The sequence below is a fragment of the Corvus kubaryi genome, unplaced genomic scaffold, assembly GCF_017639235.1.
Source record: "Corvus kubaryi isolate FWS band 111438036 unplaced genomic scaffold, C.kubaryi_AGA036_p1.0 split1-131, whole genome shotgun sequence".
Lineage (NCBI taxonomy): Eukaryota > Metazoa > Chordata > Aves > Passeriformes > Corvidae > Corvus > Corvus kubaryi.
Genome location: NW_024582073.1, coordinates 30,327,595 through 30,342,009, shown reverse-complemented (window position 1 = coordinate 30,342,009; position 14,415 = coordinate 30,327,595). Strand labels below are relative to the sequence as shown.

The 14,415-nt window shown below is 57.3% G+C and overlaps 1 protein-coding gene and 2 long non-coding RNA genes across 3 annotated transcripts in view; 2 read left to right on the top strand and 1 right to left on the bottom strand.

The window, feature by feature from the left end:
- Positions 1–2,082, top strand: part of LOC121676420 — an 11,704-nt gene extending 9,622 nt beyond the window's left edge. The window contains exons 2-3 of the long non-coding RNA XR_006020452.1: positions 1,059–1,256; positions 1,465–2,082. This is a non-coding gene — a long non-coding RNA (uncharacterized LOC121676420). The remainder of the gene's footprint in view (positions 1–1,058; positions 1,257–1,464) is intronic.
- On the bottom strand, positions 1,508–7,210 carry TBCB (tubulin folding cofactor B). Its single transcript, XM_042052852.1, has 2 exons — positions 6,870–7,210; positions 1,508–1,828 (listed from the first exon to the last, which is right to left on the bottom strand). Exons 1-2 carry the CDS (start codon positions 6,900–6,902, stop codon positions 1,523–1,525), a joined length of 339 nt encoding a protein of 112 aa, XP_041908786.1. The 5' UTR covers positions 6,903–7,210; the 3' UTR covers positions 1,508–1,522.
- LOC121676419 lies at positions 5,220–14,334 on the top strand. Its single transcript, XR_006020451.1, has 4 exons — positions 5,220–5,302; positions 12,258–12,476; positions 13,201–13,564; positions 13,684–14,334. It is a non-coding gene; the product is annotated as an uncharacterized LOC121676419 (long non-coding RNA).
- Positions 14,335–14,415: the final 81 nt, after the last annotated feature.

Genomic DNA, 14,415 nt, shown 5'->3' with positions numbered 1-14,415 from the left:
GCTTCCCACTGCCAGACGGGATTTTGGGAAGCAGTTCCTGGCTGGGAGGGTGGGGAGGGGCTGGGATGGAATTCCCAGAGAAGCCGTGGCTGCCCCTGGATCCCTGGCAGTGCCCAAGGCCAGGCTGGACACTGGGGCTTGGAGCCACCTGGGATAGTGGGAGGTGTCCCTGCCTGTCAGGGGGTGGCACTGGGTGGGCTCTGAGGTCCCTCCTGGTCCTGCAGCCCCAACTTTGTCCCTGCAAACCCCTCCAAGCCTCTCCCAGCTGGCAGGAGAGGCCGAGAGGGACAGACGAGGGAGCTGGGTCCACGTGTCCGGTTTTAATGTGTGGGGAACTGGGAGTGTGGTGGAATTACATTTGGGAAATCTCCGTGGTGATCCCAGGAGAGCAGCAGAGCTCCATCCAGCAATTCCTACATGCCAACAGAGTTTGGGTTGGATAAAACCATGAAAAGCTTCCTGGCACGTTTGCCTCCAGCTCTGGCGAGCTCCGCTCTCTGTGTTTATCCCATTATTTAAAGGATGGGGATCCTTTTCCCTCCTCCTGCCTCGAGCTGGCGACAAAGGGACTGAAGCAGGGAATGGCTGCACTCATCTTAAAGGCCTTTCCCAACCTCAGTGATTCCTGGAGTTTCTCCTGGATGAGCCCTTTGCTGCAGCCTCCGACCACGTGTGATCCAAAGGCTCTTCCAATGGGACAGAGGATGTTGGGATGGACCCCAGGACCCAAATCCCCTCATTTTGTGCTCAGCTTTCCTCTGTCACCCAGTGCCAAGGCCCCAGCAAGGAGAGGCCACAGGGTGGGACACAAAGCAGCCCCTTTGTGCCAGGGAGGGGACAGGAGCTGGGGGCCTCCAGTGTCACCTCTCTGCCCTTGGAAGGTGACACAGGGAATTTACCTGGAGGATGTTTGCTCTGGAGGGAGCTCCTGGTTCCTGGGGGAGCACACGAGCAGCAAAGCTCAGCAGCTCCACCCCCACCGCCTGTTTTATCCAAACCAAGACAATCTCCTTCCGGGTAAACACGGTTTAGTTAAAATTCCCTGGCTCTGCTTCCAGGTAAACGTCCAGGATCGATCCCAAACTCCACCTGCTGCAGGTGATAAATACAGGGCAGCACAGGGCCGGGCACTTCATTGGGAAGCAGAACGAAACCGCTGGGAATTCACCCAATCCATCTGAAAACATTCCGCAATAACCCTGTGGGATGAACAGGACCTCAAGGAATTGTGCAGAGGGGGCTTGGAGCCACACCAGGTGAGGTTCAGCTCGGGTTTGGAGTGTGCTGTTCCCAGCTTTGTGGGAGATGGAGATTCCCAAAAATAATGGACATTGGGAAAATTCCTCCTGGGAAGGGCTGCCCAGGGTAGTGGTGGAGTCCCCACCCCTGGAGGGATTTAAAACCTCGACAATTCCATGATTCCATGATCCTATCACAAACATCACACCCATATCTATATTTCAGCAGGCACTGGAGCGAAAGGATCTGGATTTTCTCCCAAAACCTGGGTGGGAAGCGCTGCTTAAACGAGCGAGCCGCCATCCGCGCGCTCCCGAGGAACGCCGGGATCGATCCCACCCACCTGCGACTGCCGCACGAAGATGCCGTGGTTCTCCTCGCAGGTGAAATACTTCCTGCCCTGCACCGTGCCATCGTTCTTGCCCTTGGCCTCGTCCAGGATGACCCCGACCCATTTGCCGGTGGCGAACAGCGTGGCCCCCACGTAGGCCACGGTGCCGCGGTGGCCCTTGCCGATGACCTCCACGCGGGAGCCCACCTTCAGGGGCTTGCTGCCGCCGTCCGCGCTCATCCTGGGCGTGCTGGAGGCCTGGGGAATCAGGGGAAAGCACAGCTTGAGAAGCTGGGACAGGCAGAACGTTTGGATATCGGGATGTTTCATCGCCCTCCACCCCCTGTTTTATTTTGGGAGGCAGCCAAGGGTGATTCCTTCCACAAACCAGGGCACAGCCGCCATCAGTGGCCGCTCCGGCCTCACAAATCTGATTAATTCCTTTTTATAACATTTTTATGAGCCTTGGGGGGAAAAAAAAACCACCCCAAGAGCAGCACAATCAGCCTTAACCAACTCGTGCTCCATCTTTTCCTGCTGTATCAGCATTCCCATGGTTTTCCAGCCTGGGAATTCTGTGCCCAGGAGCACACAGACTGTGTGGGACACAGGTCGTTGTCCCATCCCCTCACATTGTTGGGATCTGGTGGTTCCCGTGGTGTTCCTGGCACTCCCCCGTGCCCTGACTCGGGGTATCTCAACCTTGGAATGTGGGTGGGAAAGTCCAGCAGCTTTCCAAGTGGGATTGTCATGATCCAGGAGAGAGGAAATGGCCTCAGGTTGTGCCAGGGGAGGTTTAGATTGGATATTGGGAAAATTCCTCCTGGGAAGGGCTCTCCTGGCCTGGCACAGGTGGAGTCCCCACCCCTGGAGGGATTTAAAACCTCGACAATTCCATGATTCCATGATCCTGTCATAAACGTTACATCCATATTTATATTTCAGTGGGCACCAGGACATTCCAAGCACGACATCCCGGGATGCACCTGGGTTCAGGCATGGTTATCCAGGTGATCCCTGCTCTTGGAGCAGCAATGCGGTGATGGATGCGAGGAATTCCATGGGTACTGGAGACCCCTGGGATTATTGAAATCACAGGGAATTTGTTGGGATCCACCCCCAGCACCTCCTGCTCTGCAATCAGCCTGAGTAAAACAGATTAACCATGGAATCCTGGAATGGTTTGGGTGGGAAGAGACCATAAATCCCATCAATCCCACCCCCTGCTGAGGGCAAGGACACCTTCCACTGTCCCAGGCTGCTCCAAGCCCCATCCAGCCTGGCCTTGGACACTTCCAGGGATCCAGGGGCAGCCACAGCTGCTCTGGGCACCCTGTGCCAGGGCCTGCCCACCCTCCCAGGGGAGCAATTCCTTCCCAAAATCCCACCCAAATCTCCCCTTTTCCAGTGGGAAGCCATTCCCTGTATCCTGTCCCTCCATGCCCATGTCCAAAGCCCCTCTCCAGATCTTTTGGAGCCCCCTCTTCAAACCCTGACACCTTTCAATCCCACTGCCTCTATCCCAGAGGGGACAGGGATGTTCCCTGTCCTGCTCAGCTCCATCTTTCCGCTCATCCTAAACTCCCAGCAGCCCCCAAACCGGGACCAGTTTGGCATTTCCCCCACCCCTCGTGTCACTGGTTCTGGTCATTGTGCAGAAATGTGGAGTTTTGGTCACTCTGGGCCCAGCTTCAGCCAAAGAATCCATTCTTTATCCCAGGAAAACAGAGCCTCTTTCACCCAGCACGGCAGGGAATGGCCGGGAAGGCCCTGCGGACAAACCTCAGCCACAGCTGGACACCACAGGGGGTTTGGGAGATTCAGGGAATTCTCGGCCTTTGGAAGAACCCTGGGGACTTTGGAAGCTCCTGGAACCCCACCAAACCATCCCCTTCTCTTGCACATCACTTCCCGAGGTCGGAACGAATGTGGAGCGAACCCACCGGGTTTGGGGTTCTGTGACTGAAACCAGGGATGAAGGTTTTCCCACAAGCCTGAATTCCGGGTTTCTTCCAAACACAACTGGCAGAAACCAAAATAATCTCGTATTAAACCCCAAAATCCATCACCCAACAACGAAACCCAAGACCTCAAAGGCAAAATCGACGCTCCAGATCCAAATATCTCCCAAAGTTCTGGCTCCTTCCAGCTGCCAAGGCTGCAGCAATGTCCAGCAAGTGCGTGGAAAATCATGTCCCAGGTGTGATGGAAAATGAGAGCAGAGCTCCAAGGAAACAAGAAGCCCAAAGGAAAATCCCAAATCCCCAGTAAATGGCAGGGCTCCTGGACCAGGAGTTTTTATCCCTCCCCATTTCCGTTTGGCACCTGCAGCCCGGTAAGATCCACTGGATGTGACACATTCCAAGTCCTGGCATTGGGAAGCCATTCCCTGTATCCTGTCCCTCCATGCCTTGGCCCAAGTCCCTCTGCAGCTCTCCTGGAGCCCCTTTAGGCACTGGAAGGGGCTCTGAGCTCTCCTTGGAGCCTTCCCTTCTCCAGGGGAACATTCCCAGCTCTCCCAGCCTAGCCCTGATGGACATTTGACAACCAGCACTGATTTCATGGAAACTCTTCCCGAGTCTTTCGCACTTGGGAAAAGAAGGAGAGCCCAGAATGAATCTCCTCAACCACATCCCATCCCTCAGGAGCAGGAAGTGGTCTCCACCTTCTGTTTCCAATCAATCAGACGTTGGTCTGTGAGATACTTGGAAACTCCAATCCAAAGGATAAACCCCCGACTGGAATTCCCATAAAACCAACGTGATTAATCCAGGTTTTACAAGAGGAACAACTGTCCCAGCTGGAAGCAGGTAGGATGGGCATTCCCAGCCATTGTCCCAGCCGGGTGACCGTGGTCGGGGATCCGATGGCCATCCCAGGAGAGATGGACACACCCGCGGTCACTCCTCCTGGCCGTGGTGACAATCCCTGCCCAGCTGCGGACAGGAGGGACAAACATGGGGACAGTCATCTTTGGGAACGCCACGGCACAACAGCCTGGCAGGAGCCAGTGACACAGCCCAGAATTCCCTCAGCTTCCCAGGCCAGCTCCTCATGGATCCCCCCCTCTGCCACACCGACATTCCCAGGGGAACACACTCGGGAATTCTGGGAACGGGGGGTACGGACAGCGAGGGAAGAGGATGGAGGAGCAGAACTGTGGGAAGCCACATGGGAAGAGAGAAGGGCGGGGGCCACTCATAGTGACAGCCCTGTCACCGCTCGGTCTGGAGCAGCAATAAACTCCTAAATCCCAGTAAATGGGAAATGCAGGGATTCACAGTGGAGGCAGTGGGGGCCAGCTGGGGAGATCCAGGGCATAGGGCAGGTGGTGGGAATGGGGCAGCCAGAGGAGCAACCAGGAATGCTGAGCCTCTGGAGCAGCCACCACTGGAGGAAGCCACCAGGCCAGGAGGAGCCTGTCCCCACTCCAGGGACACCTGCTCCAGGTGAGGGACAAGCACATGGATGCACTGCCACCACCACAGGAGACTCTGCCCCCCACAACTTCCCGAAATCCAGCATTTTCCCGTTTTCCCCCCTTTTTGAAGCATGATAGACATCTACAGACTGACTGCTCTGCTGTGTGAAGATCCTGGTGCCGAGCTACTGAAAAGGGGATGAATTCCCAGTGATTTGGGTCACCCCTGTGCTCCATCCGAGGGCTTCAGTGATCCGCTCCATCCCAGTGGATCACCCCGGGAATATTCAGTGTGTTCCTCCCCCGTGCAGGTGAGTCTGACGGAGCCTCAAACTGTCACTCAAAGCTCAGATCAAAAGTTTTGGGAGAATCCCGAGCAGCCAACTCTGACAAGATACAAATTCCAGGCGTGACCCACAAAGCCAGAAAAGGGAAAGACTTGGGGAGAATTCCGGGTTTAAGCCTGGTCAGTGGCGAGTCGATGGTGCTGCTGCCACAAGATCCCTGTGGAAAGGAGGGATCGCCCTGGGACTGAGGGTGGCTGCTGTGGGTGACACCAGGATGTGGCACTGGACTCCAAGCTGCCCAAATGGAAGGGTTTGGGTGTCTCTGGACACCGGGAGCAGTGTCCCCAAAACCTGGCAGGGACACAGCCCCGGGAAGGGCCGGCACAGCCATGGTCCCTGCGGTGCCCATTCCAAAATCCACGTGAGCCCAACAGGGATAACCTGCTCACAGCACCCTGCCTGCAGTGTCCAGCGCTGCCCTGGGACCCCCAGGATTCCCGGGATCCCCAGTCCTGCCACCAGTCCCAAAGCCACATCTCCATCAGCCCTTGGAGCCAGCGTTTGGCTCCTTCCCTGCCCCCTTGGAGCCCCCAAATCCCTCCAGGCTGTCAGGACTCAGGTTGGAATTTCACCCCCTTCATCCAGCTCCCCATGGAAAACAGGGAGGTTTGAGGAGCAAGCAGGGGGCTCCAGCCCCCACAGACCTGCATGGACACACACTCAGACCCCGCAGGGGTGGGCAAAAAAGGCTCCAGGCTGGCCAGTTTTCCCGAGCTGCTCCCTCCGCAGCCAAATCCCTTTGGCCACAGCCCAAATCCCACCGGCTCCAGGCCTGGCATATCCCACAGCGGGCAGGACACGGTGCCCACGGAGGGTCTGGGGGTCCCATGGAGCGGTGGGAAGGCTCTGCCCACCCCGGCTCCATGCCGGAGTCGCTGCCGAGTTGGCACAGCCAGGCCCAAACGCGCTGGCAGTGCCCGGCGGGGTCTGGGACACAATGTCACCGCGGCGGCGGCCACAGAGGGACACAGCGACAGGGAGAGAAAGTCCCGGGCAAGGCCTGGCCCGGGGGGCCGCTGGCACCGCACAGCCCAGGGGTAGCTGCAATACGGAAAAACCTGGAAGCGCTTGCCAGGCCCGCGGAAGCTCGGGATCGCTCCGTGCCGCCTGGAAAACCGGCCCGGAGGGAGGGGAGCCCGCGGCAGGCAGGAAAACACGCCGGGATCTTTGTGCTGAGCAGCCCCGGCAAGGCTGCGCCGGAGCCCCGGGAAGGGGCTGAGCCGGAGCGGCCGCTCGGCCGCCGGGGTAATTAATCGCGGTAATGAATTGGGGTAATCACCTACACGGGCAGGTAAGTCCGCCCAAGAGCACCGGCCCCGGTGCAAGCCGGAGCATCCACCTCCCCTCCCGGCATTATTGTCAGCGAGGGAGGTGCCACATTCCAGGGATACGGGAGCGCAGGGAGCACAATCGAGATTTCCCTACAAAACCCAGCTATTTTCGCTGCGACAGCGTCGCGATCTGTCGCGATAGGACCCGGCAGAGCCAGGAGCTGTTGAGTCAGCCCCCCTCTCCCCACCCCCGCCCTTACCCGGCCGGACGCGTGCCTCCTGCCCTGGGCCATGCTGCCGCGCTCCAGAGATTCCCGATTCGCAGCCAGCAGCTCTCCCAGCTCACGGCCGGCAGCATCCAGCGGCGCTTCCCAGCGTCCCGGCCGATCCCAGCATCCCCGCGCCCCGCGCCCCCCCCCTCCCCCGAGGCTCTGCCGGGCGGTACGAGAGGGAGGGAAGCCCTTTTCTGGGCGAGGATGCTCCGAGGGAGGGATACAGAGAATTCCAGCGCTGCCGATGGAGCCACTCTGCGCCAGTGCCGCTCCAGACTTGTCACCGCGCCGGCGGCTCGCTGGGTCCTAACGCTCCCCGCAGGAGCCACCGGCACGGCCACCCCGCGGCCACCGGCACGGCCACCCCGCGACACTCCGGGCCTCCTCCCGCTCGCCCTGCGGTGGGCACCGGGCAGGGACACCCCAAATTGTGCCCGCCGTGACGCCAGACAAGGCTTGTCCCGCTTGCTCTTCCCTTCATGGAGAAATTTTGAGGAAAAACAGCCCTGCCCTAGAGCAGGGTTTGTCCCAACTCTCCAGGTACAGGTGAGCAGCACGTGTGGGTGGATGGAGCCCAAGGGGTTAATTATGGGCGGCTTTAATGATCATTAATTGCCCTGCGCCTGGCTGTGACAGGTGACATTGTGTCCCATTGTGTCCCATTGTTCCTGGCTGAGCTGACGGATCCCAAATTAACGCCCTCACCCCTCTTCTGGGCGCTGTTCCCGGGGCTAATCAGGCTAACGAGGGGATTTGGGAGCCACCAGTACCGGCCACTGTCCAGTCCCAGCGCAGGACCCCAACACATGGAACCACCCCCCAACCACAGAATATCCCGAGCTGGAAGGGACCCACAGGATCACGGATCCAACTCCTTCCCTGCACAAGGACAATCCCAACAATCCCACCTCGTCCCTGAGAGCGTAGTTGGAACACTCCTGGAGCTCTGGCAGCCTTGGGAATGTGCCCACTCCCTGGGGAGCTGTTCCAGTGCCCCAGCACCCTCTGGATGAGGAACCTTTTCCTGATTTATCCATCTAAACCTTCCCTGACACAGCTCCAGCTGTTCCCTTGGGTCACAGGGAGCAGAGATTGGAGCTGCCCCTCTGGAGGAGCCCGATGAGCCTCCTCCAGGATGGAAAAGTGACCCAACACCTGCACCTGAGCTGGAATCTGGCTTCAGGAACCGGGAGAAGAGTGAGAAAACCATGGATATGCCCCCAAAAAACCAGATGTGTCACTGGGCATGGCACACCCAGGAAGAGGAAGGCCACAACGTCCCACGGAATGAAGCTGGTGGCCATCACTGGCATTCAGGGGAAGGAGATTTAACAATGCACAACTGGGATAGACAACACAAAACCCAGCTGGAGACTGGGATTTTCTCACTGGGACCACCAGGAGCTCAAGCGGAGCCACCCCAGGTACCTGCTGGTCACCGGAGCTCCAGCTGCTTCCCCTCTCCATGATGGTTTAAAGGAAACTTCGTACACACAAAATCCACCCAAAATTCTCCAAAAAGCTACAAAGAGGATGAGCTCCTTCTCCTTTCCCCCGGACCTGGCAGTTCTGGGGACGACCAGGACATATGGTGCCAAAATCTGCAGTATCCCAACAAAAACCAAGTGAAAACCACCCAAAGCAGTGGATTCAGAGCAGGATGGGGTGTCCCAACAGCTGTGGGACAAAGAGACCCCCAAAATAAACACCCCTTCCCTCAGCTGGGGATCCCAGCTCCACTCAGGATCCAAAGGGTCCTCTCTGGTATCCTCCTCATCCCCGGAAGTGTCCAAGGCCAGGCTGGATGGGGCTTGGAGCGACCTGGGATAGCGGAAGGTGTCTCTGCCCATGGCAGGGGGTGGAATTCCAGAGGAGGTTTTTCCTTCTATGGATAAAATCATTCAGATTTTCTAAATCTTCTCAACTGGTTTAATACCTACCATGGACTCATGGCATGGTTTGGGTGGGAAGAGATCTTAAATCCCAACAATTCCACCCCCTGCCATGGGCAGGGACACCTTCTGCTATCCCAGGTCGCTCCAAGCCCCATCCAGCCTGGCCTTGGACACTTCCAGGGATCCAGGGGCAGCCACAGCTTCTCGGGGCACCCAGGGCCTCTCCACCCTCACAGGGAAGGATTTCTTCCTAATTCCTAAATTCTAAAGGATTTCTGCTATTCCTCTCCCCTGCAGAATCCTCCTCTGGCATCCTGGCTGACCCCAGAGCCAGGGAGCAGCCGGGAGCAGGACAAAAGCCATGGACACAAACACTTGGAGGGTGCTCAGCCCACGGAGCAACGGCGGGGAATGGATTCCAAGGAGAGGCTGGAATGCCAAGAGGGCACTCAAATTCAAGAAAGCTTCCTCTGAGTGCAAGAAAAACCAGGAAACAGCCACGGAATTTCAGCAGGAATTCAGATGGGAGCAAGGGGTGTGAGACAGCAACCCCTCAAGAGGATGGGAACTCCCCACTGCTCTTCCCACAGAGCTCTGGGAATAGCAGGACAAACCCCAAAACCGGGAAAATACCAGGGAATACCAGACAGGCTTCGCTCCCAGGTGGAGCAGAAGAGGAGTTGTTAATTTAAAAAGAAAATTACAAATGTCACACTCCTGCCCAGTCGGAGTTTTCCATGTTAAACCGAAGCACGAGGGAATTTTTTCCACACAAACACAATTTCATAGGACCACAGGACGGTTTGGGCTCAGAGGGATCTCAAAGCCCACCCAGTGCCACCCCCTGCCGTGGGCAGGGACACCTTCCACTGTCCCAGGTTGCTCCAAGCCCCGTCCAGCCTGGCCTGGAACATTTTTAAGGATGGGGCAGCTGCAGCTTCTCTGGGAATCCCGTGCTGGAAATCATGGATTCATGGAATAGAATCATGGAATCCTTCAGGCTGGAAAAGCCCTCTGAGCCCATCGAGTCCAACTGCTCCCCCAGCACTGCCAAGGCCACCACTGAGCGTGTCCCCAAGCGCCACATCCGTAAATCCCTTCAGGAATGGTGATTCCCACCCTGCCCTGGGAGGAATTTTCCCACTTTCCAACCTAAATCCCTCCAAGAACGGCAATTCCATCGCTATGGAAACCTAAACCCATTTCCCATTCCAAACCAGGCCCTGGTGACCCCAAAGGACAGTGACCCCCAGGTTTTCATGGATATTCCCATTGGTGCCTTCCAGGATACCCCATTTCTCAACACAACAAAGTCACAGGCACCACTCACCATCTCCTGGTTTATTCACTACTTGGATTTGGGATGAAAATGAACCCTTGAGGGAAAGAATCCTGGAAAAACCTGAGCTGGAAGAGACCCACAAGGATCCTGAGCCCAAGACAAGCAGCTGAGGTGGGACAGGAGCTTTATTAGTGCCAGAATCATGGGAATGTGGGAAGTTTTGGTAATTAAAGCCCTGTGAGATGATCCAGAGCCCTCTGGGAACACCCCAACCTCCAACGGGGCTTTGGCTGCTCCACCCTCACCATAACCTATGGATTTGGTGCTAAACCTGCTCTGTACCAAGGGCAACAATCCCAATTTCCCCCCAAACCTGGGCACTGTCGTGTCAGGATGAACTGCTGCTCCAGCTGAAAAAATCCCCAGGACAAATAAACCTTCCTGAGCCTTCCAGGAATTCCAGCATCCCCTTTTCTATGGAAACACACCCAAAATCTGATTAAACCTCAGAAATAAATTTCCTGGTGCATGAGCAGGGAGGGGACTGGCACAGGGGAAGCAGGACCCCATCCCTGCCCCTTCCCAGATATTTTGGGATTTATCAGGAACACCACGTACCAGAGGCGCTGCCTTGTGCTCCCACTCCCGCTCAGCGAGTCTGTGGAGCCGTGTACTGGGATGGACACTGGGATGGACACTGGGATGGAGCAGCCCAGAGCATCCTCCACATGTCAGGGTCACACCGGGCCAGGGGTGGAGCGATTCTCACTCTCCTGGGAGGAAGCACCAGGTGTCACAGAGCTCCAGGGATTCCCAGTGCCGCCCACCCCACTTCCAGGGATTGCCAGTGCCACCCACTCCACTTCCCAGGACATGGATCCCCCCACAAACCACTCCAGCCATCGCTCTGCAGGATCCACGTGGATTTTTCTGCTGCCCAAACTCTCTGTCTTAATTCATCATCAGTGAGAACAGAAGTCCATAAATATCCCCTCTCAAGCTCCAGGCTTTTCCCTGGGATCTGGGATACATGCCAGCCCCCTGCCGAGCAGCTGGAACACCCCCAGCTCAAGGAGCATGAGGAGGAGGAAGGTCAAAATCCTTCAGAAACTCCCACTGTTTATCCAGCAGGAGCAGAATTCCACCTTCCTGCGTTTTGATGCGTTTTTTACACACATCTCCCAGTGAAATTCCTGCACGAAGCTGATTTTGGGGTTGGGAGGGAGCAGCTGAGTTTGTCAGGAAAGTGAGTTCAGAAGAGAAATCCTAAACCAGCATTTGGGGTTTGGTCTTTAACGCGGCAAAACAAATCCTGAGTGAGTTTGAGACTTTTTAAATTCCCCTCTAAGCCCTGAACGCTCCCAGGGGACCCCAGAAGTCAGCCTGGGCTTGGAATCGGAATCCTGGAGTCATGGAATGGTTTGGGTTGGAAGGGACCTCAAAGATCATCCAGTTTCACCTTCTTTCCACAGGCAGGGACACCTCCCACTATCCCAGGTGGATCCAAGCCCCAGTGTCCAGCCTGGCCTTGGACACTTCCAGGGATCCAGGGGCAGCCCCAGCTGCTCTGGGAATTCCATTCCAGGGCCTCCATACCCTGACAGGGAGGAATTCCTTCCCAACATCCCACCCCAAGCTCCCCTTTCCCAGTGGGAAGCCATTCCCTGGGTCCTGTCCCTCCTGCCCTTCTCCAAAGTCCCCCTCTGCAGAGCTTGACCAGTTCCCCCCAAATTAGGGACATCCAGCACCCAGAATGAGGCCACTCAGCCACGTCCCTTGGGAACAGCAAGAACTGGAGGGCGGACACGGTCTCACCCAGGCCAGCGCTGCAGGGATCCCACACCAATTTCCATGGAATTATGGAGTGCTTTAGGGTGAAAATTCCTCAGAGACCATCGAGTCCAAGCATTCCCCCAGCACTGCCCAGGCCACCACTGACCCATGTCCCCAAGTGCCACATCCACAGGGCCGGTAAATCCCTCCAGGGATGGGGACTCCACCACTGCCAGGGCCGGACAACCCTTTCCACGAAGGAATTTTCCCAATATCCCACCTGAACCTGGCCCAGCTTGAGGCTGTTCCCCATCATCCCATCCCTGTTCCCTTCGAGCAGAGCCCCGACCTCTCCCAGCTCCACCCTCCCTTCAGGGAATTGTGCAGAGCCAGAAGGTGCCTCCCAATCGCCGTTTTCCTTCCCAGCTGCTCCCTCGGGACCTCATTCCAGGTGAGGCGGATCCCGGCGCTAGGACCCGGCGCTGGAGCCTGCGCCCTGCACGGCTGCACCGCGGCACCGCAGCCCCCGCAGCCCCCTCCCAGCCCCGACCCCGCGGGATCATCCCGGCGCATTCCCGGCTCCGGCGTGGGATCGATGCTCCGTAGCCACAGCAACGCCCGGACACGCCGAGGATGCGGCGGGAGGTCAGTGGATTTCAGCTCATCCCCATCCAACGCCCCGCGGGATTCCCGGCTGATTCCAAGTGGGAGCATTCCCAGGAAAGCTGATTTAACCGCTCGGTCCTCGGGGGGGAATGGGACCTGCTCGTTCCATGCGGGACTTTGCGCGGCTGCCGCCGGAGCGGCAATCCCTGGATTTCCTCCCTGCCAAACCCCCGCGGATCTTGCGCCGAGCAATTCCCAGCTTTCAACTTTATTCCCTCATTCCTTACGGAATTCCTGACCAGCTCCCCCTCTCTGAGGGCTGGTAAATGAGGGCATGGGGGGGGGGGGGTGAGAGGGGGGGAAGAGCCAGGGCTGCGAGTCATTCCATAATCCATAAACCCCAATCCATCAAAACCCCAATCCCTCCAAAAAACCCCAGTCCCTGGAAACCCCGGGAGCAGGGGACAATCCAGCCGGAGCACTGATCCCACATCCCTGCCATCCTCACCACCCATGCCCTTCCCTGATTTTCCATTCTTTAGGCATTTTCCCCTGGAAAACTCAGGAATGGGTGTAAAAACCCTCCCAAAATTTTGCCTCAGCAGTTCCTGGGTGGGTTTTGGGGCTCTGGAACATCAGCACAACGTGACCCCCCCAGGACAACGCCAGCATCCAGACCTTCCTACACTGAAATCCATTAAAATTTCTCCTTTTCCCCTTCAAACAAAGCAAAGGAATTGAATCCTTGTGTTTATCCCCAAAGCTGCCCTGCAGAGCCACCCAGCTCCACGTTTGGGAAAAGCACGAAGGAATCGCTCCAAGGTCACCTGGCCAGGTGACCAAACACCCAGCACAGAACCTGCCCTGGGAGAGCCACGCATTCCCGGAATTCCCGACGAGCTCGCACGGACCCGGAATTTTTAAAAACCCAACGTGGAAACCCAAAAATGCTGCATGAGATCGGGGCCCATCCGCAGTGCAACAGCCCAGGAATGGCGCTGGGAGGTCCCTCCTGACGGGAATTCGGGAATTCCGGAATTCCCTGAGCAGCCTGGAGTGAGGGATGGCACCAGCGGGATACTGGGACACAGCTCCGGGTGACCCTGGGAGCAGCACACCTCACACAGGTACATGGCCCTGCCCGCATCCCACCCCTTAATTAATCATTATTCATTCATTAGTTGATGCGGTTAATTAATTATTCGCATACTGTGCTAATGAGGGCGGGGGGGGGTTGTTCTGACAGAATTCCCAGAGCACACAATCCCCTGCTGGAAGGTGCCGCCGCGCTTTCCCTGGATCCAGGACCGGGAATATTCATCCATGCCATTCTTAATGAGCTCCCCTCAATTATCCCGGCCAGTAATTACCCCCGGGCTGAGTCATTCCCACCTCGCTTCTGGATCAAACCTTCCCAATCCCGAGGGGGAAGCGCCGCCCTCATCCCATCACCGACCACCCCTCACACAGAACCCAAACACCCCTAAATAGCCCTGCAGACCCCCTCTAAATCCCCCCAAACACCCCCACAGACGCCTCCACAGCCCCATAAACTGCTCACAGAGCCCAAACACCCCCACAGACCCCCCCGTACACCCCTAAATCACCCCAAACACCCCCAAAATCACCTCCTTACCCACGCACAGACCCCCACAAACCCCTCTAGACCCCCACAAACCCCTCACGCAGACCCCCGAGCACCCCCATACAACACATACACCCCCGAAGACACCCCCAGACCCCCATAAATATTTCACGCAGACCCCAAGCCCCTTCAGATCGCTCACACAGCCCTCCATAAACCCCGAAACCTTCTCGTACCCCACCTAAATCCCCATAAACCCCTCACACAGATCCCCACACACCCCTTCACACCACCCCAGACCCACATACAGACCCCATCACCCCTTTCAACCCCCAGAAACCCCCCCAAACCCCTCACGCAGACCCCCTCACACCCCTCACACCCCCCCCCACA